At 37.1% G+C, this 25,158-nt stretch overlaps 3 protein-coding genes across 3 annotated transcripts; all 3 read left to right on the top strand.

The window, feature by feature from the left end:
• Nucleotides 1-7,561: 7,561 nt before the first annotated feature.
• On the top strand, nucleotides 7,562-13,800 carry LOC111484194 (probable LRR receptor-like serine/threonine-protein kinase At2g16250). The gene is made up of 4 exons (XM_023130693.1): nucleotides 7,562-10,191; nucleotides 11,584-11,712; nucleotides 11,871-11,893; nucleotides 12,876-13,800. Exons 1-4 carry the CDS (start codon nucleotides 8,258-8,260, stop codon nucleotides 13,484-13,486), a joined length of 2,697 nt encoding a protein of 898 aa, XP_022986461.1. The 5' UTR covers nucleotides 7,562-8,257; the 3' UTR covers nucleotides 13,487-13,800.
• Nucleotides 13,801-14,944: 1,144 nt separating this feature from the next.
• On the top strand, nucleotides 14,945-20,302 carry LOC111484234 (cyclase-associated protein 1-like). Its single transcript, XM_023130751.1, has 10 exons — nucleotides 14,945-15,451; nucleotides 16,497-16,665; nucleotides 16,747-16,811; nucleotides 17,078-17,405; nucleotides 17,477-17,624; nucleotides 18,100-18,209; nucleotides 18,292-18,347; nucleotides 18,432-18,488; nucleotides 19,316-19,459; nucleotides 19,924-20,302. Exons 1-10 carry the CDS (start codon nucleotides 15,179-15,181, stop codon nucleotides 20,008-20,010), a joined length of 1,437 nt encoding a protein of 478 aa, XP_022986519.1. The 5' UTR covers nucleotides 14,945-15,178; the 3' UTR covers nucleotides 20,011-20,302.
• A 1,001-nt stretch (nucleotides 20,303-21,303) lies between these two features.
• On the top strand, nucleotides 21,304-25,158 carry LOC111484236 (glucan endo-1,3-beta-D-glucosidase-like). Its single transcript, XM_023130754.1, has 5 exons — nucleotides 21,304-21,518; nucleotides 21,604-22,268; nucleotides 24,145-24,471; nucleotides 24,576-24,864; nucleotides 24,988-25,158. The coding sequence occupies exons 1-5, from the start codon at nucleotides 21,452-21,454 to the stop codon at nucleotides 25,023-25,025; spliced, it is 1,386 nt and encodes a 461-aa protein (XP_022986522.1). The 5' UTR covers nucleotides 21,304-21,451; the 3' UTR covers nucleotides 25,026-25,158.

Genomic DNA, 25,158 nt, shown 5'->3' with positions numbered 1-25,158 from the left:
TGTTGAAATAATTTTTTTTTTTTTTTTTTTTTGTCAAATACGATCATTATTATTATATTTATTGCATTATTTAACATCAAAAAAAATATTAGATTCATTTATTTTAAAATTGTAATAACCTAATTACATAAAATTGTTGGGCCAAAGCCCAATCAGCTAATCTGGGCCATATTGTCACCCTATATTATTTTTTATGCCAAATGAAAATTGGAATGGCCAAATTAATTCCCATAATTTTCAAATTTAAGTTTTTGATTTATTTTTAATAATAATCCGACCAATTCAAATTATCCAAATCGTTAAAACTTTTTTTTGGTTTAGTCCATTCGACTATGACTAAACCCCAAAAACAGCATTACAATCCAACCTAACATACCCTAGTGATATGATACATTGCAACTTGTGAATGGTTCCACACCCTTATAAAAAGTGTTTTGTTCTTCTTCCCCAACCAATGTGGGAGGTCACAATCTACCCATCTTCAGGGCCCAACGTCCTTACTGACACACCGTCACGTGTCTACCCCTTTGGGGAACAGCTTCTTCGTTGGCACATAGTCCGGTGTCAGGCTCTGATATCATTTGTAACGGCTCAAATCCAATGCTAGTAGATATCGTCCTATTTAGGTTTTCCCTTTCGGGCTTCCCCTCAAGGCTTTAAAACGTGTCTGCTAGAGGAAGGTTTCCACACTTTTATAAAAGTTGTTTTGCTCTCCTCACTAATCAATATGAGACATCACACTGACAATCTAATCCTCAATTGTGAACTCTATTTAAGTTGATTGAGTCCCAACTTAACCCGCTCGAAATTACGGGTTGGTCCAAAAAATTCTTCCCACTCAACTCATGTTTGCCCTAACCAAATAAATTTTAATAGCCTTTTTTTTTTTAATAAATATGTTACGTAATCTTATTTACATACATACATCATACGATCATCATCCCATCAAAAAAAACATCATAGTAGTTAAAAAGGACCAAGAAGAAGATTCAAAGAAGATAAAATAATCAAAACATTTTTAAAATACAAAAAATTATAAAAGACATAAGCACTCGACCAATTTCATGTCCTAAATTATTTATTTCAATTAATATAAATGTCAAGAAGAAAATGACAATATTATATAGAGGATAATATTAATATTTGTAAATAAATAAAGTTATAATATTTTTAATCACGAAAATGACGTAATTTAAAAGAACTTTTTAAAAAGGTATATTTTTTCAATAAATAACTGACATGCGTGCATTATAAGTATTTTTTATGGACTTTCAAAAAGTATTATTTTTCAAATATTTAAAACCCATATAAATATTTATTACTTATTATATAGTTAGGTATTTTATTTTATATTGAAAAAATTAGGGGGGAAATTACAGAAAAGGAAATTAGGAGGAAAAAAAACAAAAAATCATTAATAAAATCAAATGGGTGGTTGGCTGACTGGAAAAAAAAAAAAAAAAAAAAAAGAAGACTAATTCAACGTGTGAAGCCCTTTTTGGTCATTTCACATTCAAAGATTATTCAGAAGGTTTCTCATTCAAAGACTTTTTTTTTGGAGATATTTTTACTAATTTTTTTTTTCTGTTTATATAATTTTAATAAATCTCAAAGCTGATTTATTGTTCTTTATTATAATAATAATAATTTATATAAATTTTAGAAATATATTTATTTTCTTGGTGAAAATTATTATTATTATTTAATAAAAATTAATTCAAATTAATAATATAATAAAATGGTTAATTATTTAATAAAAGTTTAGGATATTATTAGACATAAATTTTAAATTTATATATAATAAATTGATGAATTTTTTAAATTTTAAATATGTTAAATATGTTAAAAATTTATTAAATTAATAGTTTAAAAAAACCTTTGAAATATATTGATTAAGACATTTGAATGAATCAAAGCACCGAACGGAGCCAAAATGATATTTTAAACCATTTAAAATATAATATAAAAGTAAATAAAGAATTTCTTTTAAGTTTAATTATAAAAATTACCTTTAGAATATTAGTTTTTATTTTTTTAAAATATCTATATTTTTTCAAACTAAATAAATAATTAAGAAAAATAAAATCTTACAAACCAATAAATATAATTTAATAAAACATCTTAAAAACCGACGGTCACAGCTATCACTTTGTTTATTTATTTTTTCTGTTATTTTAAGTTGACTTTCCAATAAATTAATATTTTAAATTATTAACAAAAAGAAAAAAACGGAATTTAAAACCAGACCACTTTTTTTGTTCGAAAATAATTTTTAAAATGGGAGTATTTATTTCCAATATAATTAATGTTCAAATTTTTATTTTAAATATTTTTTAAAAAAATTGAACCTTTACCAATAAGTTAAATATATTACAATTATAATGAGACTAACTTTGAATATTATTAGGGAGAAAATGAATCATGAAGAAGGTCGAGAATAGAGATTATAAAACTCGAAGACTACCACTCTTTGTGGCTCATGTAGGTCGAGCCTACCCAAAAGAGTCTAGGCCATTATGGTCAAAGCTTGGTTCAATCGAGCTTAATCAGCTAATTCATGAGTTAAGCCAAGCAAACCAATTCAATAATGACTTGATCCTAATAGGTACCAATCGGTCTCGAGATCGTGACCGTTGAACTTCTACATTCACAACTTTTAAAATATGCATTATAATTAAAATAATAAAAAGAGAAAAACAAAAGAATGTAAGAGGCAAAGGGAACAGTTGAACCACTCCTACAAAGTGGATTTTTTTTTTTAATTTTTTTTACAAATTATTTCCGTAATATTAATCTAAAAGTTCGACATTAAATTGATTTTTAAAAAATAATAATATATTTTAAAATAATTTTGAACAAACGTGTCCATATTTGAATGTTTGCGCATTTTTTAAAATTTGGTCCTGATTGTTAAGAATATTTAGTAATAAATTATTGTCTTTTTACAGAGTTATTTTCTATTTATTGTTATTTCTATTTATTATTATTTACATATCTTTGTAATTTATTTGATTATAAATGAGATAACTTTCACATCATTTAGGTGCTGTGGATTATGCAAACATTCACATGCTATCAGAGCCATTTTGATTTAGCAACTCGTATCCTCTCTTTTAAATGGCTTTTGAAATCTTCTACTATTCTTCTGATTACTTTTCGGCTCCACCCTTTTGACCTCCAAATCATCCTTCGCCATATTATGTACATACAACTTCACCTTTTCCAAACATAACCTCTTTCATTTTCTTCCCAATTTTCTCCTTCATTCTTCATCCTTCACAAAAACCCTAATCTTAGGATCTTCATCAGCGTTCTCTTCGAAAATATACAGAATCTCGATAAGTCCATCGACCTTTTGCAGAGATTTACCTTTGGAATCTGTGCGCTGCACTGGCCTCTCCGCCAACCAAGTTGCTGCCACCCTTCTCGCCAAAATTGGCTCCTTCGCTCACTGTGGCGACTCTTCCGGCTTCAACATTGTCTTTGTCCCTTGCTCTAGGTTTCCCCTTCTACTTCTTGGGGTTAAACATATTCTCACCAGAGCCAAGGCAGCATCGTCGCAAAGCGACAATCCCTCTTCATGGGTTAGACATATTCTCGCCGAAATCAAGGCAGCATCGCCGCGCGATCCCTCTGCAATTTTTGATGGCCAAGAAAGTATTTCTCTACGTCTCCTCTAAACCAGGTTATTGACATCTTCATGAAAAGTGTTTCTCAACCTCTTTGAATTTTTTAGATTCAAGCTTCACGTTCGTTTAAATCCGACGCTTAGCTTGCAGTGGAGTGTTAAGAATATTTAGTAATAAATTATAATTTACCATTATATCTTTGATATTTTATTATAAAGCAAATCTTCTTACCATAGTTATCTTTCCATTTATTGTTATTTTTATTTATTACTATTTCATCGTTATAATTTATTTGATTATAAATAAGATAACTTTCACATCATCTAATTTTCTAAAAATTTAGAATATAAAATAAGTTATTAAATATTCTCTTAAAAATAAATAATTAATTTTTTTTTTAAGAGGCCTTAGAATTAGAGACTAAAGCCAATGATTAATTCACTGAAAGGAAACATGACACGACAAAGCCACATCATCATCTTTTAACCATATTGTGTCAACCCATGTGGCTTTAAGTTTTTAGCTTTTCTTTTGGTCCTTTTTCGTTCGAGAAATTTCTCCTAATATAGGTTTGAGAATCTGACATCGATACAAGATGATTAAGATACTTTATCGTCTGTCAAGAGGAGAATTTAGCATATACATTTTAAATACCTTGAACGGAAACTCATAAAAAAGAACACAAAGAGACAATATCTGATAACAGTGTGGGTTTGGGCTCTTATAATCATGTCCAGCGACGAGACCTTGAAAGCAGCTTCTTCAAGTGTCAGTAGCGGGACGTTCTGTCAATCGGGGAAGGTTTTTGGTGACAAGACCTGGAGATATCAGAAGTGAGAATGCTGACATGAGTAACGAGAAATCCTGTGAAAAACACGATCGCCTGCCAGTGGAAGGCTTTTTGCGTTCAGTCAATCTACGCAGAGTGAATCGGTCCCTAAGGAAACTCCGAAAGGGCTGCCATCCGATGGGTACACGAAAGTGACGAAGTTGCTTTGACTACAGAACCATGTCTGTCTCTTGGAGTGAATAGGATGATCGGGCCGAGGGCAGCCCCCTCTTCCCCTCACTCTCCTTTTTTACTTGTTGTCATGTATAATTAGGTTTTTACTATTCCAGTCATGTCAATACACTGTGTACCAAAATCATGTATATACTTATTTGCTTTTAGCATATAACGTTACTTTTTTACAAATTATTTTCGATGTATTACCTCGCTAACGTTTTTTAAAACACTTTCTCTCAAATATGATCAAGGATCGATCATACATTTGAATTATCTATGTCTTATAATTTTCATACGACTTACTTGTTCGTCGTGTTAGAACAAGTGTCGTATAACTACAATCACTGTCCCTCCACCACAAAAGTGTGATTGTGACATGTGGTACGTTAGTGTCGAGAAACTCATCAAAGGTCGGAGGTAGATCTAATTTTAATTATTGCAATACTTATTTCCTTTTTCTCAATTATTTTGTAGTAAAGTTATTTTTATATTTGGAAAATGGATATAACTCATTGCCTTGTATGCTTAATTGCCATTTTTAGAGCCAAGGTGTATCCACACAATTATTATATGTAGTTCCATACAATAATTTTTCAAATAATTAAAATAAAACATTTTAATAATTTAGATTCAATAATTATAACAAAAATCATTTGCATCAAATCATGTTCGACACGACCCCACTACATCATCTCATATACATACAAGAAGTAACCTCACATGTGTGGGTTCATGTTGTTTAGGGCACGACCCTATTAAAACTTGATACAAACAATGAATGACAGTATATTTGTTCTCGTATCATGTAGGGTATGACCCTAATAGAATCATATCATATATATGGAAGCTCAAATCATTAGGGCACGACCCTAGTAGATCTAGTAGATACAGAGAGTGACCCTATATGTGTGCATACGTTGTGTAAAATACGACCCTCGTAGAATCACATCATATACATGCGAAGGAGTAGACTCACATGTGAATTGAGATGTGACCTTATAGTTACCAACTCTAATATGTACATAGACAAATTAGTTGAATCAAACAGATCATCTTCACCCTTCAGCTCGAGTGCACTGATGGTCACATATGAATTGAGACGTGACCCTATAACTACCAACTCTAATATGTACACAGTCAAATTAGTTCAATCAAATCAATCCTCTTCACTCTTCAGCTCGAGTGCACTGACGGTCACATGTGAACTGAGACGTGACCATATAGCTACCAACTATGATATTTACACGACCAAATTAGTTCAATTAAACCAATCCTCTTCACCCTTCAGCTCAAGTGCACTGACGGTTCACGATTCATTCTTCAACGAAGCTAGCCCTTCGAGAATGAAGATTTGTGGTAACACGTGTTGAGAACATGACCTAATTTTATAAAGATCTACAAATTAACAGAAAGAAACCCAACGATCAAAAATGAAAGAAAAACGCTTAGGCCGAGCGACTAACCCGCTACTTAACCACTACATAGTTGCAAAATCAAGCAAAAATTTACTCCAACAGGTAGTTTTTTGCTATAAAAAATAATTGTATTTTTGTAGAGTAAATAAATAATATTAATGGATGTGATAAAGATACAGCAAAGATGAAAAAATTTAACTAAAAAAAGAAACGTCCCTAAATTTAGTAACAGTAAAATTAATTTAACTTTTAACTTATCACCATAAATATAGTTAAATGAAGTAGGTTAATAATTTAGTCCTATAACTCAAAAAACCAATAATAAATAGTAAATTACATTTTTTTTAAAATTCATATTATTTTTTATTACGATAATAAACTTTTTGAAGATTCACTAATTTATTAGACAAAATTTTACTCGGTTGTAATTAACATATATTCATTTTTATTGAAGGAAAAAAAATTAATTGATACTCCGTACATTTTGTTGATGTATCAATTAAAACTCGAGGTTCCACGAGAACAAAACATTCCTTATATAAGGTGTGGAAATCTCTCATTAGTAGACGCGTTTTTAAACCGTGAGGTTGATGACGATACGTAATGAGCTAAAGTAGATAATATCTACTAGCGATAGACTTAAATGGTTACAAATGGTATCGGAGCCAAACATCAGGGAATGTGCTAACAAGAACGCTGACCCCTAAAAACGGTGGACTTAAGCTGTTATATTAGTACAAAAGTTTTATTAATATCTTAAACCATCTAATAATAATAATATAAAAAGAAGAAACGGTTAGTACCTCGTTTTGCAATACTTTCGAACTTTCAAATGTCGAATTAATACTTTTAAACTCATTTTTTTTTTCCAAATACGTTACCACAAGCATATGGACAAAAAACGTGTTACCAAATGGACATGAGAATCAGAACATTCTAGCAAGATTGTACATTAGTAGTTGAGTACGAGTCAACACGTTTGGATTTAATACAAAAATAAAATAAAAATAAAGACACGTTTATATTTGTGTCATAACTTTGAGGAAACGAGTGAGAAGAAAAATAAAATAAAGAAAATAAATTTATTATAAATTTTTTCGTATTTTCATTTTTGAAGTTTATCACCGGTCACAATCGCACTTTTGATGGCACCGAACTTAAGATAGTGAAACACTCACTTTCTAGCTACAAGTGAGCTAAGCCAATTCATTCTTGTATAACCTACGACCAAGCGACATATGCTCGAGACTCTAGTTTTAGTTTAAGAAAATAGTTTTAAAAAACGGATAGAGAGATTAAAATTAGTGTTATATGTGATGCAAGCACAAAAACAACCGCTAATAAAATTAATAAAATTTTAAAAATTTAGAAGTATTTTTTAAAAAGTAAATTAGGTAAAAACAATAAATAAACAAATCTTAGTTGTATTTTTCTATAAATTAATAAATAATAATAATAAAAAAAACATTTTTTTTGAATTATGTTGTTAAATATCGAAACCTAAAACAGCTCTCCGATTACAGTGGCGTTGTCACTTCACCCTGTCGCTTCCCAGAAACAGTGAGAGAGATGTATCACGAACAAACTTGGGGAACTGTGAGAGAAAGGTTCAAGAAATTCCATACACAAAATTCTTTATAGTTTCAACAAAAAGAAGAACAAGAGTGGGTTTCTCTCACAGTCACCGTCTCTTCCGCCGTGCCGTCGCCGGACCCGCCATGCTCCGCCTCCCCCATTCCTTTCTCTCTCTACCCTTTTACTTTTCCCTCTCTTTATTGCTTCACAAGAATTGTAATTAAGAGAGAGAGAGAGAGACAGCGCAGTTTCTCTTGACCGAAGATCTTTATTAAAAAAAGGAAAAAAAGAGTGCTGTTTGTCAATTTTTGAAGCTTCCCTTCTTCCCTTCTCTCTTTTTCTTCGGTTTTTTTTTTAATCCCTTTTGCTATCTCTTTCTCTCTTTTCAATTTGTCAAACACCCATTTTCAGGAACTAAAAGATGGGTTATCTGTGATCGAGGGAAGAGCTGAAGCAGAGGTAAGGGGGTTCCTGTTCCTGTTCTTGTTCTTGTTATTGTTCTTGAGAGCTGAATGGGTATTTGTAACTTTGAGCAATTTGATGAGGATTTGGCGAAAAGGGTTTTCACATAAGGGGAAGATTAAGGGAATTAGGATCTACAGCTTGGTGTTCTTGAGCTGTGGTGGGTGGATATGCGAAACGTAATACGTTTCATGTTCTTGTTCTTCTTGTTCTTGTTGTGTTTTGAGCCAACATTTCAACAGGCGAGTTTGAGAACTGAGCGTGTAGCTCTTCTCAACCTCAGATCGTCTCTGGGTTTGAGGAGCAGGGATTGGCCTATCAAAGCTGACCCTTGCTCTGTTTGGAATGGTATCAATTGTCAAAATGGTCGAGTTATTGGTATCAATATCTCTGGGTTTCGAAGAACTCGTAGTGGTAATCTAAACCCACAATTTGTTGTTGATTCTTTGGCTAATTTGACTCTTTTACAGTCTTTTAATGCTTCTAAGTTCTTGCTTCCGGGTGTAATTCCTGATTGGTTTGGCTCAAGGCTCAAGTCTTTGCAAGTTCTTGATCTTCGTTCTTGTTCTATCATTGGTTCTATTCCATTGAGTTTTGGAAATTTGACAAATCTAGCTAGTTTGTATCTCTCCAAGAACAAGCTTAATGGGACGATTCCTTCAAGTTTTGGTCAACTTGTTCATCTTTCTGTGCTTGATCTTTCGCGTAATGAGCTCACTGGATCTGTTCCTTCGTCGATTTCATCTCTTGGGAACCTTTCTTTTCTCGATCTTTCTTCGAATCGTTTAGATGGGTCGATTCCTTCCCTCATTGGGTCCATTAGGAAGCTTCAGAATTTGAACCTTTCCAGAAATGATATCACTTCTTCATTGCCTGCTTCACTTGGGGACCTCAATAGATTAGTAGACCTCGATCTCAGTTTTAACGAATTGTCCGGGCTGCTACCTCGAGATTTGAGAGGCATGAGCAGCCTGGAGAGAATGATAATTGGGAACAATCTACTTGGTGGATCATTGCCAGAAGGTTTGTTTACTTCTCTTAGACAATTGCAGGCATTGGTTCTCAAGGATAATAACTTTACCGGTGCAGTTCCCGACGTATTGTTCTTGTCGCCTGGATTGCGTCTTCTCGACATGTCTGGAAATAGTTTCACTGGTATGCTGCCTAACTCGAGCTTTGCTTTGAATTCAACTGATGGAACATTGAATATATCTCGAAACATGTTTTACGGTAGCCTCATGCCAGTTATAGGACGATTCAGGGCTGTTGATTTATCGGGAAATTATTTTGAAGGCGGAGTTCCGAACTTTGTACCAAGGGATGCTACTCTTGAGAGTAATTGTCTTCAAAATGTATCTAGCCAGAGGACACTGGCTGACTGCTCCTCATTTTATACTGAAAAAGGCCTTAGTTTTGATAACTTTGGCGAACCGAACTCCAAACAACCTTCGTTAGTCGAAAAAACTGGCAAGAACAATAAAAGGGTAATCGTATTGGCGAGCGTATTAGGAGGGGTTGGATTTATTGTCCTTCTGGTGTTGCTGGTGATGCTGGTTCTATATATTGGTGGCAAGAGAGCGTCGAGGAATCAAAGGGCGGTCAGTGTAGGACCAATACCCCCTGGCAGTAACGAACCGCCTCCAGGCTTATCGATTAACTTTGCAAGTTTAGGTGATAGGTTTACAGATAAACAGCTTCTTCAGGCTACTGGTGGCTTTAGCGACGAGAACTTGATCAAACTCGGCCACTCTGGTGATCTATTTCATGGTGTCTTGGACAATGGGGCCGATGTCGTTATAAAGAAGATCGACCTGCGGAAGGTTAAGAAGGAAACCGAACTAGTGGAATTGGATTTGTTTGGTAAGGTGTCACATACAAGATTGGTTCCTCTTTTAGGACACTGCCTAGATAATGAGCATGAGAAGTTCTTGGTTTACAAATATATGCCAAACGGAGACTTGGCCAGTTCTTTGGTCAGGAAAACTAATGTTGATGATGAAAATATTCAGTCTTTGGATTGGATAACAAGGCTTAAAATTGCTTTGGGAGCTGCAGAGGGTCTTGCTTATATGCATCATGATTGTTCTCCGCCGCTCGTTCACAGGTACACGAAACTTTAGTTATTGTCTTTTTCTTTTTCTTTTGAGCTTTGTTGATGTAACAGCTCAAGCCCATCGCTAGCAGATATTGTTCTCTTTGCGCTTTTCCTTTCGGGCTTCTCCTCAAGGTTTTTAAAACGTATTTGCTAGAGAGAGGTTTCTACACCCTTATAAAGAATGTTTTGTTCCCCTCTCCAATCCCGACGTGGGATCTCACAATCCACCCGCTTTTGGAGCCCAACGTCCTCGCTGGCATACTGCTCGGTGTCTGGCTTTTATACCATTTGTAACAACCCAAGCCCACCGCTAGCAAATATTGTCCTCTTTTGACTTTCCCTTTCGGACTTCCCCTTAGAGTTTTTAAAACATGTTTGCTAGGAAGAGGTTTCCACACCCTTATAAAGAATGTGTCGTTCCCTTCTCCAACCCTAACGTGGGATCTCACAATCCACCCCTTTTTGGGGTCCAACGTCTTCGCTGGCACACCGCCCGATGTTTGGCTTTGATACCATTTGTAACAACTCAAGCCCACCGCTAGCAAATATTGTCTTCTCTGGGCTTCCCTTCAAGGTTTTTAAAACGTGTGTGAGAGAGAGTTTTCCACACCCTTATAAAGAATGTTTTGTTTCACTTCTCCCTTCTCCAACTCTAACGTGGGATCTCACAATCCACCACCTTTTGGGCCCAACGTCCTCATTGGCACACCACTCGGTGTTTGGCTCCGGTACCATTTGTAACAACCCAAGCCCACCACTAGCAAATATTGTCCTCTTTGGACTTCCTCTCAAAGTTTTTAAAACGTGTGCTAGGGAGAGTTTTCAACATCCTTATAAAGAATGTTTCGTTTTCCTCTCCAACCGATGTAGGATCTCACAGTCCACCCCCTCTTCGGGGCCCAGTGTCCTCGCTGACACTCGTTCCCCTCTCCAATCAAATGTGGGATCTCACAATTCATCCCCTTCAGGGCCCAGTGTCCTCGCTTTTACACCGTTCGGCGTCTACCTCTAATACCATTTGTAACACCCCAAGTTCACTGTTAGCAGATATTACCTTCTTTGGGCTTTTCCTTTCAAGCTCCCTCTCAAGGTTTTTAAAATGCGTCTGCTAAGAAGAGATTTCCACACCTTTATAAGGAATGTTTTGTTCCCCTCACCAACCGATGTGGGCTCTCACAGTTGATGTGTATAATATCAATGACTTGAGTTCACTTAATTGTCTTGTTGCGACTTCCACGGACGAGATCATATCACATCTCTCCTATTCTTTGGATAAATTCTTATAGTGAGTCGAGTCACCAAATATTTCGGTAAATAAAAGTCAAGCTCTGATATGTGTATATAAGTATTTGAACTTAGCATTATTGACTTTATTAACACTTTTTCTTTTGGTCATTGAAGAGATGTTCAAGCTAGCAGTATACTTCTTGATGATAAATTCGAAGTACGACTCGGGAGCTTGAGTGAAGTTCGTGCCCAAGACGGGGACAGCCACCAGAAACGAATGTCCAGGTTGCTTCGGTTGCCACAGTAAGTGTTTGTGCACCTTACCTGATAAATATTTCTTCGACTTTTCTCATCGGGATTACTCGATTAAGGTTATCTTCAAGCTTAGGATTGCTTGTCAGCAAAATTTATCAGTTGTTGCTTTGAGGGTGTAATAATCATTTTCTCTTTAAAACGTGCAGGTCATCTGAGCCAGGTTCTTCTGGTATGTTCATATTTACATTTTGTTTCCTTTCGAGATTACAAATTTTCTTTTGCCGTGGGTTGTTTGCATGTTTTGTTGAGGATCGTTGGGAGAAGAGTCTCACCTCGTTAATTAAGGGGTTGATCATGGGTTTATAAAGTAAGGAATACATCTCCATTCGTATAAGCCATGAGAGCTTATACTCAAAGTAGACAATATCATACCATTGTGGAGACTCGTGATTCCTGCCCTAACTTAGCCATGTCAATAGAATCCTCAAATCTTGAACAAAGAAATTGTGAGCCTCGAAGGTGTAGTCAAAAGTGACTAAAGTATCGAACAAAGAGTGTACTTTGTTCGAGGGCTCCAAAGGAGTCAAGCCTCGATTAAGGGGAGGCTGTTCAAGGAGAGGCTCTATGGTGTACTTTGTTCGATGAGAGGATTGTTGAGGATCGTTGGGAGAGGAGTCCCACATCGGCTAATTAAGGAGTTGATCATGGGTTTATAACTAAGGAATACATCTTCATTGGTACGAGGCCTTTTGGGGAAACCAAAAGCAAAGCCATGAGAGCTTATGCTCAAAGTGGACAATATCATACCATTGTAGAGAGTCGTGATTTCTAACATGGTATCAGAGTCATGCCATTAACTTAACCATGTCAATAGAATCCTCGAATGTCAAACAAAGTTGTGAGCCTCTAAAGTGTAGTCAAAAGTGTCGAACAAAGAGTATACTTTGTTCGAGAGCTCCTAAGGAGTCGAGCCTCAATTAAGAGGAGGTTGTTGGAGGGCTCCATAGGCCTTGCTCTATGGCGTATTTTGTTCGAGGGGAGGATTGCTCAAGATCGTTGGGAGTTAGGGAAACCAAAAGCAAAGCCATGGGAGCTTACAATATCATACCATTGTCGAGAGTCGTGGTTCCTAGCATGTTTGTTCGTGAGTTTATTAGGATGTGAATGTTGTTGTGATCTGAAGTTAGCCGCAAATAACCTCATATTTGCAGGGACTCAGACATCAGTATGTTCCTATGATGTTTACTGTTTTGGGAAGGTGTTATTAGAGCTAGTGACAGGCAAGGTGGGCATCAGTGCTACTCCTGATACCCAATTGAAGGACTTTTATGATCAAACATTCCCATACATCAGCATCCACGACAAAGAATTGGTGAGCAAAATCATCGATCCGAATCTGATTGTCGATGAAGATTTCCTCGAGGAAGTGTGGGCTATGGCTGTTGTCGCGAAGTCATGTCTGAATCCAAGGCCTTCGAGACGACCCCAGATGAGATACATCCTGAAAGCTTTGGAGAATCCTTTAAAGGTCGTGAGAGAAGAAAGTTCAGGTTCGGCAAGGCTACGAGCAACTTCTTCACGAAGCTGGAATGCAGCTTTGTTCGGGAGCTGGCGACAAAGCCTATCAGATCTAACGGTTGTACCAGCTGCTGCCACAACAACGTCAAGAGCCGTGGGAGGTAGCTTCAAACACTCAGGAACTTCAGGTTCACAAGGAAGTGGCCAGAACAACAGCGGTGAAGCTTCACGGAGAAGGCATTCAAAGGAAATATTCCCCGAGCCACCAGACGAGCAAGGCGAGAGAGGCGAGTATCATTACTAGTAAAGAAAATTCATTGATCTTGATTGATTCTTTGTCAATAACAAACACAGCAGCAGGCCATTCCAATTGAGAGAGCCTGATAACTGCTCGACCTGGCGGGTTGTTGCTTTCGGGTTTCGTAGTTGGAGAGGAGAGGGCGGCCGACGCCCCGAGCTTTCTGCCATGGAAATTTGTCATTCTTTGAGAAATGTATGGGTCTTTTGTTGTTGGTGATTTTATGTTTTGTGGAAGGCATGGGGCCTTCAAGCTTTCTGTAGGCGTTTCTTGTTCTTGTTTGTTCTCATTATTATTATTTTATACCTTTTTTTGTTCCATTTTTTCCCTCTTTATTATTTTTGTAAACTCTACACGATCCAGATGAATTTTGAAAAATGTATAATATTTTAATTTGAACTCAGACTCCAATGTCCTAACCACTCGACTATAATGTATGTCCCGACGGAATCTCTTATCATACATGATTTAGCTACGTGCTTAGGTCTATTTTATCATACAATTAATCTCTCTTAAAAAGAGATATTGTCCGTTTTGGTCCATTACGTATCGCCATCAACCTCACAGTTTAAAAACGTGTTTACTAAGGAGAAGTTTCCACACTTTTTATAAAGAATGTTTCGTTCTAGTTTCCAACCAATGTGGGAGGGATCTCACAATCCACCTCCCTTGAGAGCCTAACGTTTTCGCTAGCACACCGCTTAGTGTCTAGCTCTAATACCATTTGTAACACCCTAAGCTCATTGCTAGTAGATATTGTTCGCTTTAACCCGTTACATATCCCACGCGTGTGTTAAAGAGAAGTTTCCACACTTTTATAAAAAATAGTACCAACCACCCGAAATCTTCTAATTTCCTAAGTTTTAGTGGAGGAAGGTAAGATTTCAAAATTGTGACACAGTTAAGTATCTAATAATTTTTTTAAAATATAAATTTTAGAATTAAATGACTGAAGTCAAACGAGAGTAAAAGAAACATGTAACTATATGAACATTTCAAAACAAACGATAATCAATCTAGAAACCGTTCTAGTAGGTTTGATCTTCTATACCTATCTCAAAATAACGATTCCCTCATGGGTGGTTTGAAAGACAGTGAGCTACTCAGTTCTCATCTTAGTGAGTACAACACGAGCCCACAACAACTCAAATCCATGGAAACCACTACAATCGATGTTCTACTCTCTTAAGATTGCTTTTCAACGACAACAACTGAGCTAACAAGAATGGATGACTATTCAAACATTCACTGTGATAATATATGCTTATTTCTTCGATAATGCTATCTTATTCTATGAACACTACCCGATTTCTAATGGAGTTATGATGAACGGAGTTGGTACTAGAAAATTTTCCCTCATTAGCTTGTTAATTATGATGATTAAGATGAAAAAAACATGATGAAGACTTGATTTAGCGATGTTTACGGCTGTTCTTACTTGACCGCACGAACCATTACAGCCAAAAACAGCTCTAAATCCGCCACGCGTTCATCTCACCGCCGGTAGTCGCATCCGCTTCTTATGGGTACCGCCAAAACAATCCCTTTTCATCACAGCGTCTTCTTTCCGCCACCCCAAAATTATTATGTTACCCAAAAGAAATTTGATCCCCACAGCCCAAACCCATTAGCCACCACCTCCATTTTTACTCATTCCAATCCCTAAACCCACCATTGTTTGTCTCTCAGATCTGAACTATGGATGAGAAGCTGATACAGCGATTGGAGTCCGCTGTGGCTCGGCTTGAGGCGTTCTCCACTGGGTTCCGGCACGGTGGTGCACCGGAGAGTGATGAGGTTACGGTGTCCGATCCTTCGATTCTTGCTTTTGACGATTTCATGGGACAGTACGTTGCGAGAGTTTCAAGCGCCGCGGAGAAGATTGGGGGACAGGTTCTTGAGGCCACTAAGATTTTGAGTGAGGCATTTTCTGTTCAGAGGGAGCTTCTTGTTAAGGTTAAGCAAACTCAGGTTAGTGATAATCTCTGTTTTTCTCCTCAAATAATGTGATATTGAAGCTTGTGTTGATTTAATTTTCTTCTTAAGTTGATTGTTTTGGTTTCATAATCACTGTTTTATTCATATGGGATTGGATGTAAGCTGTGGGAATGATAATGAAAATCTTAGATGATTGGTAGAACTACTGAATTGTGTTGAGATGCTTTGTGGAAGGGAATGTTTTTGGTGTAGTGAATTAGCAATATCAGCTATCTAGTAGTCAACTCATGTTTAAGCCTTCTTGTTCGATTTGGAAATGAAAATGAAAGAAAAACTCACACGTAACGAAGCGGTTCGCTCCTTTCCCTCGTCAGCCCCCTAGATCAATGAAGAAGGGAGAAGTATATTCTTCCGAATCTTTGAAAGCGAAGCGCTATGTCGAGACGGGGTGGCCTAATAGTTTCTAGAATGCCGTTGTCATGATGTTGATTTGGCTTATGTGACTACGGCATCCGTGTAGCTCCGAATACGCGCATTGGAGCATCAAGCGAAGCGCTATGTCGGGACGGGGTGACCAACAGTCTCCAGAATGTTGTTGTCATGATGTTGATCTGGCTTATGCGACTACGACATCCATGTAGCTCCGAATGCGCGCATTGGAGCATCATCATGGTGGTCCTCCGAAAATATAGTACTACCAGATTCCGGGATGTAATTTTTATTACGTTTTAAACTGGACTTCTACTTTTGTTGGAATAAGTGACAAGGATGAACCAATATGCTGTCACTGCACACATGCCTTCTAATCTCTTTACAAGTCTCAATTCTGGATTAGTAGATTGTTTGTCAGTTGAAGTTTTCATTCTTGATACTCCTGAACGGCTTGAATGTTAAAGAAGACAGAACATTTTCGTCAAATGCTCTTAATGAATGTTATTTTTCTTGTTCGTTTTAGCAACAAAAACGAGAAAGAACAGGACTGTTATATACCTAAACGAGTGCCTAGTACTAACTTTCAGTAGAAATTTTTGGGTGAAGTTTGTTGCTCTGAAGTTCAATTGTTTATTTTGTTTTGCAGAAACCCGACCTCGCAGGCTTGGCTGAATTTCTGAAGCCATTGAACGAAGTTATTAACAAAGCAAATGCACTTACAGAGGGAAGGAGATCTGATTTCTTCAACCATTTGAAAACTGCAGCTGATAGTCTATCTGCTTTAGCTTGGATTGCATTTACTGGAAAAGACTGCGGTATGAAGTGTAGTTGAGTATATCCTCGTTGGGATGTGTAGTTCGAATCCTTTCGATTTAAGCCGTTCTTGATTTTTGTAGGTATGAGCATGCCTATTGCCCATGTCGAAGAAAGTTGGCAAATGGCTGAATTTTACAACAACAAAGTAAGCTTATGTTCCCTCTAAAACCTGCTTTTGCTAAAAAGAACATGTACTTTAGTTTGACTAGCGTGTCCTTGTTGGACACTTGGACACTCGACAGTTGTTGGACGCTCCAACAGTTGTTGGACACGTCTTATCTTAATGGATGTGTTTGACACTAGTTGTAGGAAGTCAATGCAGGTCCAACATTTGTTACACACGGATCGAATACTTGACTTTTTATCTTAAAATTAATGGTCTATTGTTGATCTGTTTACTTCTTCAATCAGGTTCTTGTAGAGTACAGAAACAAAGATCCAAATCACGTCGAGTGGGCCAAAGCTATGAAGGAGCTCTATTTGCCAGGTTTAAGGGACTATGTCAAAAGTTTTTATCCATTAGGTCCGGTATGGAGCGTTACTGGGAAAAAAGCTGCTTCTGCTGCCCCTAAAGCTTCTCCTCCTCCTAAAACGTCAGGACAGAGTGCACCTGCCCCACCTCCACCCCCTCCAGCTTCACTCTTCAGCTCTGAGCCTTCTCAGGCTTCATCTTCCAAGCCAAAAGGAGGAATGGCTGCTGTTTTCCAAGAAATTAATTCTGGGAAGCCTGTGACACTAGGTATTGCTTGTTTTCAAAACTCTCCCCTTCACTACTATTTGAACATCTCTAAGCACTTTTTCTGCCACAAGGTCTGAAGAAAGTCACCGATGACATGAAAACCAAGAACCGTGCAGATAGAGTTGGCATTGTGGGTTCTAGTGAGAAAGGTGGTCGTACAGCTTCTCCGTCGTTTTCCAAAACCGGCCCTCCAAAGTTGGAACTTCAGATGGGTAGAAAGTAAGTTTTACTCTTCGTAGTTACAAATAAGATAGTATTTGTGAGATCCCACATTGGTTGGAGAGGAGAGCAAAACATTCCTTATAAGGGTTTAGAAACCTCTCCCTAGCAGACATGTTTTAAAACTGTGAGGCAGAAGGCAATACGTAACGGGCTAAAGCAGACAATATCTGTTAGTGGTAGGCTTGAGCTGTTACAAATGGTATTAGAGCCGGACACCGAGCTGTGTGCCAGCGAGGACGTTGGGTCCCCAAGGAGGGTGGATTGTGAGATCCCACATCGGTTGGAGAGGAGAACTAAACATTCCTTATAAGGGTTTGGAAACCTCTCCCTAGTAGACACGTTTTAAAACCATGAGGTTAACGACGATACATAACGAGCCAAAGCAGACAATATCTGCTAGCGGTTGGCTTGAGCTATTACAGTGTTGGTACTAGGTGTCCTACTAAATCTTTCTATTTATACATTCAAACAGGTGGGTCGTCGAGAACCAAATCGGAAGGAAAAACTTGGTGATTGATGATTGCGATGCTAAACAATCGGTATATATCTTTGGATGCAAAGATTCAGTTTTGCAGATTCAAGGTAACGTTTTATCTCACAATCGGTTTACTCGTTCGACTCTTCTGATGAATCAGGGAAAGTTAATATTTTCACCTTGCTTCAGGGAAAGTCAACAACATAACAGTCGACAAGTGTACAAAAATGGGAGTCGTATTCACGGTTAGTATACGCTATTGGGTGAAAAAATGATCCTTATATATATATAGCTGATTTGGATTGTTTTTTTCACTTTCAAACTAACAGGATGTTGTGGCTGCATTTGAGATTGTTAACTCCAATGGGGTTGAAGTACAATGCCAGGTACTATGTTCTTCTCACATTGGATGGTTCTACGTCTCTGAAGCTAGTGGCTACATTTTTCTTGCATCTATGCACATAGGTTTTGTGAGATCCCACATCGGTTGGAGAGGGGAACAAAGCATTCTTTACAAAGGTGTGGAAACCTCTCCCTAGTAGACGTGTTTTAAACTTGTGAGGCTGATGACGATACGTAACGGGCCAAAGCGGACGATATCTGCTAGTGGTGGGCTTGGGCCGTTACAAATGGTATCAAAGCCAGACATCAGACAGTGTGCTAACGAGGACACTGGGCTCTCAAGGGGGGTGGATTGTGAGATCCCACATCGGTTGGAAAAGGGAACGAAACATTCTTTATAAGGGTGTGGAAACCTCTCCCTAGTGGATGCGTTTTAAATCCGTGAGGCTGACGGCGATACGTAACAGGCCAAAGCAAACAATATTTATTAGCGGTGGGCTTGGGCCATTACAAATGGTATTAGAGCTCAACACCGGGCGGTGTGCCAGCGAGAACGTTGGCCCCCCAAGTAAGGTGGATTGTGAGATACCACATGGGTGGAACAAAGCATTCTTTGTACGGGTGTGGAAACCTCTTCCTAGTAGACGTGTTTTAAACCGTGAGGCTGACAGCGATACGTAAAGGGCCAAAGCGGACAATATCTGCTAGCGGTGGGCTTGACATGTTACAGCTTTGGCTTTTAACGGAGCAATCCAGGTGTTCTAAATATATTTTACGAGAAGAGAGGCCATTAACAATATCGGATAAACCTTTAGTTTTAAAGTCATGAAGTTGCTAAGACTTCAGTTCTTTCATTTGCTGGTTATTCCAGGGTTCTGCCCCAACCATTTCTGTGGACAATACTGGAGGCTGTGTATTATACTTGAGCAAAGATTCTTTGGGGACATCCATTACGACTGCCAAGTCGAGTGAGATCAACGTTTTGGTACCTGGTGGAGCGTCCAATGGTGATTGGGTATGGTTCCGTGTTCCTTCCTCCATTCATGATCTTGATTTTCTCGTATCAGTTGATCGAATTCTTACGCAGTTCTATTCACTTTTTTCCGAGGAATATATTCGCTTTAAAAAGAAAGAAAACTGTTCACTTTTGCTTTGAGTAGTGATAAAGCTCTTAGATTCTGGGCCTTGAAAGCATTTTCCTTTCGTTTTATAGAACTTTGCTTTTAACAATGTCCTTGAAGCCTCACTGTGTTCTGCTACACATGTTCTTGATTAGGCCAAAAATATGGCATAGAAATGAATTTGATTCCATAGAATGATCATACTTTATGTGACAAACTCGAACTTTGCAGAACATTTCTAGATCGAACATGCCGATCTCTCATAAAAAGAATGTTTTTATTCCGCTAGAACATTATCTGGAAACCGTTGGGATTAGATTTCAACATGGATGTTCTTGTTCTTGTTCTATATCTGTAGGTCGAGCATGCTTTGCCGCAGCAGTTCGTTCATATGTTTAAGGACGGTCGCTTCGAAACCACTCCAGTGTCTCACTCGGGAGGGTGATCTCGAGTTTGAACAGATTCTCACTTTTCTTCATATCCGGTTTAGAGTGGGTTTTGTTTCCATTTTTTCCCCCATTTGATTCAATTGTCACAGGAAATTACATGTGGTGCTTGTTAGTGTTTGTTTCATTGGGTTCTTGTTTTCTTCTTATAAAGAAGCTTGGGTTCAGGTGTTCATGGCGGCTGTAGTGTTGTGCAATGATGTTCTGCTTTTCCTGGTTTGTTCTTGGTTTGTTCTGTATTTCAATATCTCGTTTTGAGAGAAGAATTACATGTCAATTATCATCGAATTATGCTCCGATCAAAATTTATCGATTTATGCTATAAATGACTTAATATCATTTTAGAAACAAAACTCATATATGAAATTAGTATTTATAAATTTAATTTTTTAAATAAATAAATTGATAAAAATAATATTTATTATAAATATATATATATATATATAATATTATACGAAAATGTTAAAATTTGAAAGAAGAAATTAGAACGTATATAATAAGTCTTTCCGTTTTAAAATTTTTATAGATTTTTAAACTTTTAAATTTTTCTCTCAAATTAAAAAATGTATAATAAATTTTTAAATTTTCAATTTGGTATATAATAAATTCATATATTTTTAAAATTTACATTTATATTCCACACAAAATTAAAATTTATATATTAAATTTAATAAATTTTTAGATTATTCAAAGTTTAAAATTTTAAATATATATTATTAAACCTTTTTCCAGGTAGGATTTATTAATTAAAAAAATCAAAGTTTATATAATCTATCATAATTTATCGTCCATTTTTTTGTTTGCGTTTATTTAGTCTTTAAATTTTAAAAATATCTAATAAATTTATTAACTAAAATTAATATAAAAAATACTTAAACTTTAAAATTTATATATATTAAGTTCAATTTATGACGCAAAAAATTCAAAATTAAGTCTATTAACTTTATATTTAATAGATTATTTTAAGTTTTAAGGAAAAAAAAAATTAAAAATTTTAAAAACTTTAAAATCAGTTAGATGAGAGGAGTTACACAAGATAAGGAAAACACTTCATAACGCACATTAATTACAAAATAAAAAACAATTATTTTATTTTGTTTTATTTATTTTGAGGTAAGATTTTAAATATTTGGCCAATAAAAAAAAAAAAAAAGTTAATATTTTTATTTTTACAGGGACATGTAATAACTATAGTGGTGGGCCTCCCTGTTGAAAAGGGCGTAGTCTTTTTTCCAAAGCTTCCAATTTTGCCCCTCTTCTGGGCCCCACCTTCCCCCATCTCTGAACTTGCGGACTTTCACACCTCACATTCAGAGAGAGACGGAGAGAGAGACAGAGAGACAGGCGGAGAGAAATACAGAGACCTCTCTCTATCTCTCTCTCTCTGCAATTCTGCGTTCATTTCATGTCCGGCTGATATTTTTCTCTCAGTTTTTAATCATGGCTTCCTCCTCCTTTTCACTCACTTTCGTCTCCTTCTCTCTCTTCGCCGCCTTTTACCTCGCCGGTCTCTTTCTCTCCTACCTTTTTCCTTTTCTCTTTTCACTCATTTTCTTTTCTCAATTCCTTCGTTTTTTGTTTCTCTTTTGCAGACTCTCAATCCTTCATCGGCGTCAACTATGGCCAAGTCGCCAACAACCTTCCGCCGCCGGTCTCCACTGCCGCACTACTTCGCTCAACTACAATCGGCAAAGTCCGACTCTACGGCGCCGATCCACAAATAATCAAAGCCCTAGCCAACACCGGAATAGGAATCGTGATAGGCGTAGCCAATGGCGACATTCCTGCCCTGGCCTCGAATCCAAACTCCGCTGCTCAATGGATCAACACGAATGTCGTTCCCTACTATCCAGCCAGCAATATCGTGCTGATTACCGTCGGAAACGAGGTGATTTCATCCATGGATCAAGGCCTGATTTCGCAGCTTCTCCCAGCGATGCAGAACGTGCAGAACGCTCTGAATTCGGCGAACCTTGGCGGTAAGGTGAAGGTGTCGACAGTGCACTCGATGGCGGTGTTAAGCCAGTCGGATCCGCCGTCGTCGGGGAGGTTCAATCCGGTGTTGGAACAGATGATGAAGGCGGTGGTGGAATTTGAGAAGGAGAACGCGTCGCCATTTGCGATAAACCCTTACCCGTTCTTCGCGTACCAGAGCGATCCGAGAGCCGAAACGCTGGCGTTTTGCCTGTTTCAACCCAACTCGGGCCGGGTCGACTCGGGAACCGGAATAAAGTACATGAACATGTTCGATGCTCAGGTCAGTCAACCGCTCCAATCAATTTCTCCTAATTTCATTTCAATTTCTTAATCTTAATTAATTAATTAATTAATTCCAATTCTTTCACCTTAAACACCGACGACGTTTACTCTAAGTCAACAGTCAATAGCCTCAAATTGTGACACGTGTCAATAACTTTAAATTTATTATTATTTTTTTTTACTTTTTTTTTAAACATTATAAATATAAAGGGTAGTAGTAAATATGTAATTTAATTCTCTTTTTAAGTATATAATTTGAAGATTTATTTAGAAAAAGCTTTGGCTAAAAATATTAACGTCACTTTTTTTGGGGGTTGCTGATGGTTATATTTTATTCTTTTGTGGTTAAAAAATCTCTTTCCATATGCATCGATATTAGCAAATTTATCATTTTCAGAATCAATTTTTTAGAAAGTAAACATCATGACGTTATTCATCAATTTGGGTTATTTTTTTCCTGGCTGCTAGATTTGGAATTTGAATACTTTTTATTGATCTTGTTGCTATTTATAGTTCTTGTGGTGTATTTTGATTTGGTTCTTGCTTGTGGGTACTTCCCGTAAATTGCTTCAAACTAAACAATGGGTGTAGATAGTTATGCGTTTGAAATTTTGATTGTTTCTGCCTGCAAGGTGTTTGTGATATTGCGTGAAAGAAATTGATGTGTAAAATCACTCGCTTGCTTGAATGCCCCTTCCTGATTTTACGCACAATTGAAGATTAAAAGCCTAAATTCTGTTTTATTTTCAACCCAAAAGGCCAAAAGAATTTAGAAGAAAAAATTGATCAGGTGGGAGATGTTTTGATTGTTTCTGTCTGCAAGGTGTTTGTGATATTGCGTGAAAGAAATTGATGTATAAAATCACTCGCTTGTTTAAACGCCCCTTCTTGATTTTACACCCAATTGAAGACTAAAAGCCTGATATTCTGTTGTATTTTCAACCCAAAAGGCCAAAAGAATTTAGAAAAAAGTGATGAGGTGGGAGATGTCATTCAACTTTCGAATCTTAGCAAATAAGCTTGCTTTTCCTGTGTGATGTGACCTATATTATGCTCGGTTACAGCTGGCCTGTGCCATTTAATGTCGGTAAGTCCTTCCAAGATATCAATTATTATAGCAGATGAGGAATGCTTACATATTATTTATTGGCCTAGAATTTTTCTTCCTTTTCTTTTTGGGTTTATTGAGCTGTGATATTAGTAAGAGCTAGTGTCCTTATGACAAGGATTAGAGACGTTTGAAGACACATTTCAAAATTTTGTATTCAGCCCTTCCATGAATGGATGGAGCAGATTAGAGATAATCCTCCAATAGGTTAAAAAAATTTTTTTGGCATAATATCCCAATAAAAAGGAAAAGAAAAGGTTTTCTCTCCCTCTCCTCTTCTCCCGTCCCTACTTACTCCTGACTAGTCCTTTTTTTTTTCTCTTCGATATGCCCGTTAGTCAGAAAGAAAACCAAGTGGGCTATAGTGATGTAAGAATTTGGTTTTTCTACTTTCTCCTTTTTGTTGAGAAAAGAAATCGGGAGACCATTGACTTGGATGGACTCCTGCGCCCTATTTTGAATAATTTTGTATTCAAGCCCTCGAAAGAAAATTTTTGTAACTTGAGAACTATTGGTTTTGGTGTGGGTGCTTATAGAAAAAAATTATAATTATCAAGGGAGCATGGTGGTGTGCTGGAATCCCCCCAGCACAACCAAACAAGCACATTCTGAATTTTGTGGCATTTCTTTCTGTGGTCTTCAACTACCATGTTTGTTTAAAACTTGTATTTATGATATCTTGCAACAGATTCTAATAATTTGAACTACTACATCCATTATTGGGAGCTATTATTATTTGGTCCATGACTCATATTGATTTCAACAGCTTGATGCAGTAAGGTCTGCCTTGAATGTACTGGGTGATTTCAAGGATGTCGAGATCTTGGTAGCCGAGACGGGGTGGGCGTATCACGGTGATAGCAATGAAGTTGGAACAACTATGGAAAATGCAAGAGCTTACAATGGCAATTTGATTGCACATCTTAGATCAATGGTGGGTACTCCATTGATGCCTGGAAAATCAGTGGATACATACATCTTTGCTCTCTATGATGAAAACTTGAAGCCTGGTCCCACCTCCGAACGATCATTTGGGCTGTTCCGTCCTGATCTAACCATGACATATGATGTTGGGCTCTCAAAGAACAGCCAGGTCAGTCAATGGTTGAATCATTGATTGCTAATTGCATCAACTTTACTTTGATGAACTTTATCCAATCATTTTACATCCATGAAGTTGACTCTTGAATGTTACAGACTCCTACAACTCCAACAACTCCATCCACCCCATCCCCAAAACCGACTGTGGCTGTTTGGTGCATGCCCAAGGCAGGTGTTTCTGATGCTCAACTTCAGTCGAATCTCGACTATGCTTGTGGGCACGGTATCGATTGTGGGGCGATCCAACCGGGGGGTGCCTGTTTTGAGCCAAACACTGTAAAATCACATGCTGCTTATGCTATGAATCTCTACTACCAATCTCTTGGCAAGAATCCATGGGACTGTGATTTCTCGCAGACAGCAACACTAACATCCACAAATCCTAGTAAGCTTTCTATTCTAATATCTCTTCCATTCAATTTCAGCCAAGCAATTAGGGAAGGACAGAAAGTTTTCATATTTTGGTGTTGTTTTTTTAGTTGAAGTTCTTACATTTGTGGATTTTCAGGTTATAATGGCTGCTCGTATACAGGCGGAAGCAGCTGAGAAGGGAGATCATAGTGCATTGATATGAGATAAAGAATTAGTTTTCCACATTCTAAGATGTCTTAAGACATTTGAAAACAAACGAATGAAGCAATAATCTAATTAATTGGCCAACAATTGGTCATTCTTAGTT

The sequence above is a fragment of the Cucurbita maxima genome, unplaced genomic scaffold (genome assembly GCF_002738345.1).
Source record: "Cucurbita maxima cultivar Rimu unplaced genomic scaffold, Cmax_1.0 Cma_Scf00009, whole genome shotgun sequence".
Lineage (NCBI taxonomy): Eukaryota > Viridiplantae > Streptophyta > Magnoliopsida > Cucurbitales > Cucurbitaceae > Cucurbita > Cucurbita maxima.
Note: the sequence above shows the minus strand (reverse complement) of the source record. Positions and strands in the feature narration are given on the sequence as shown.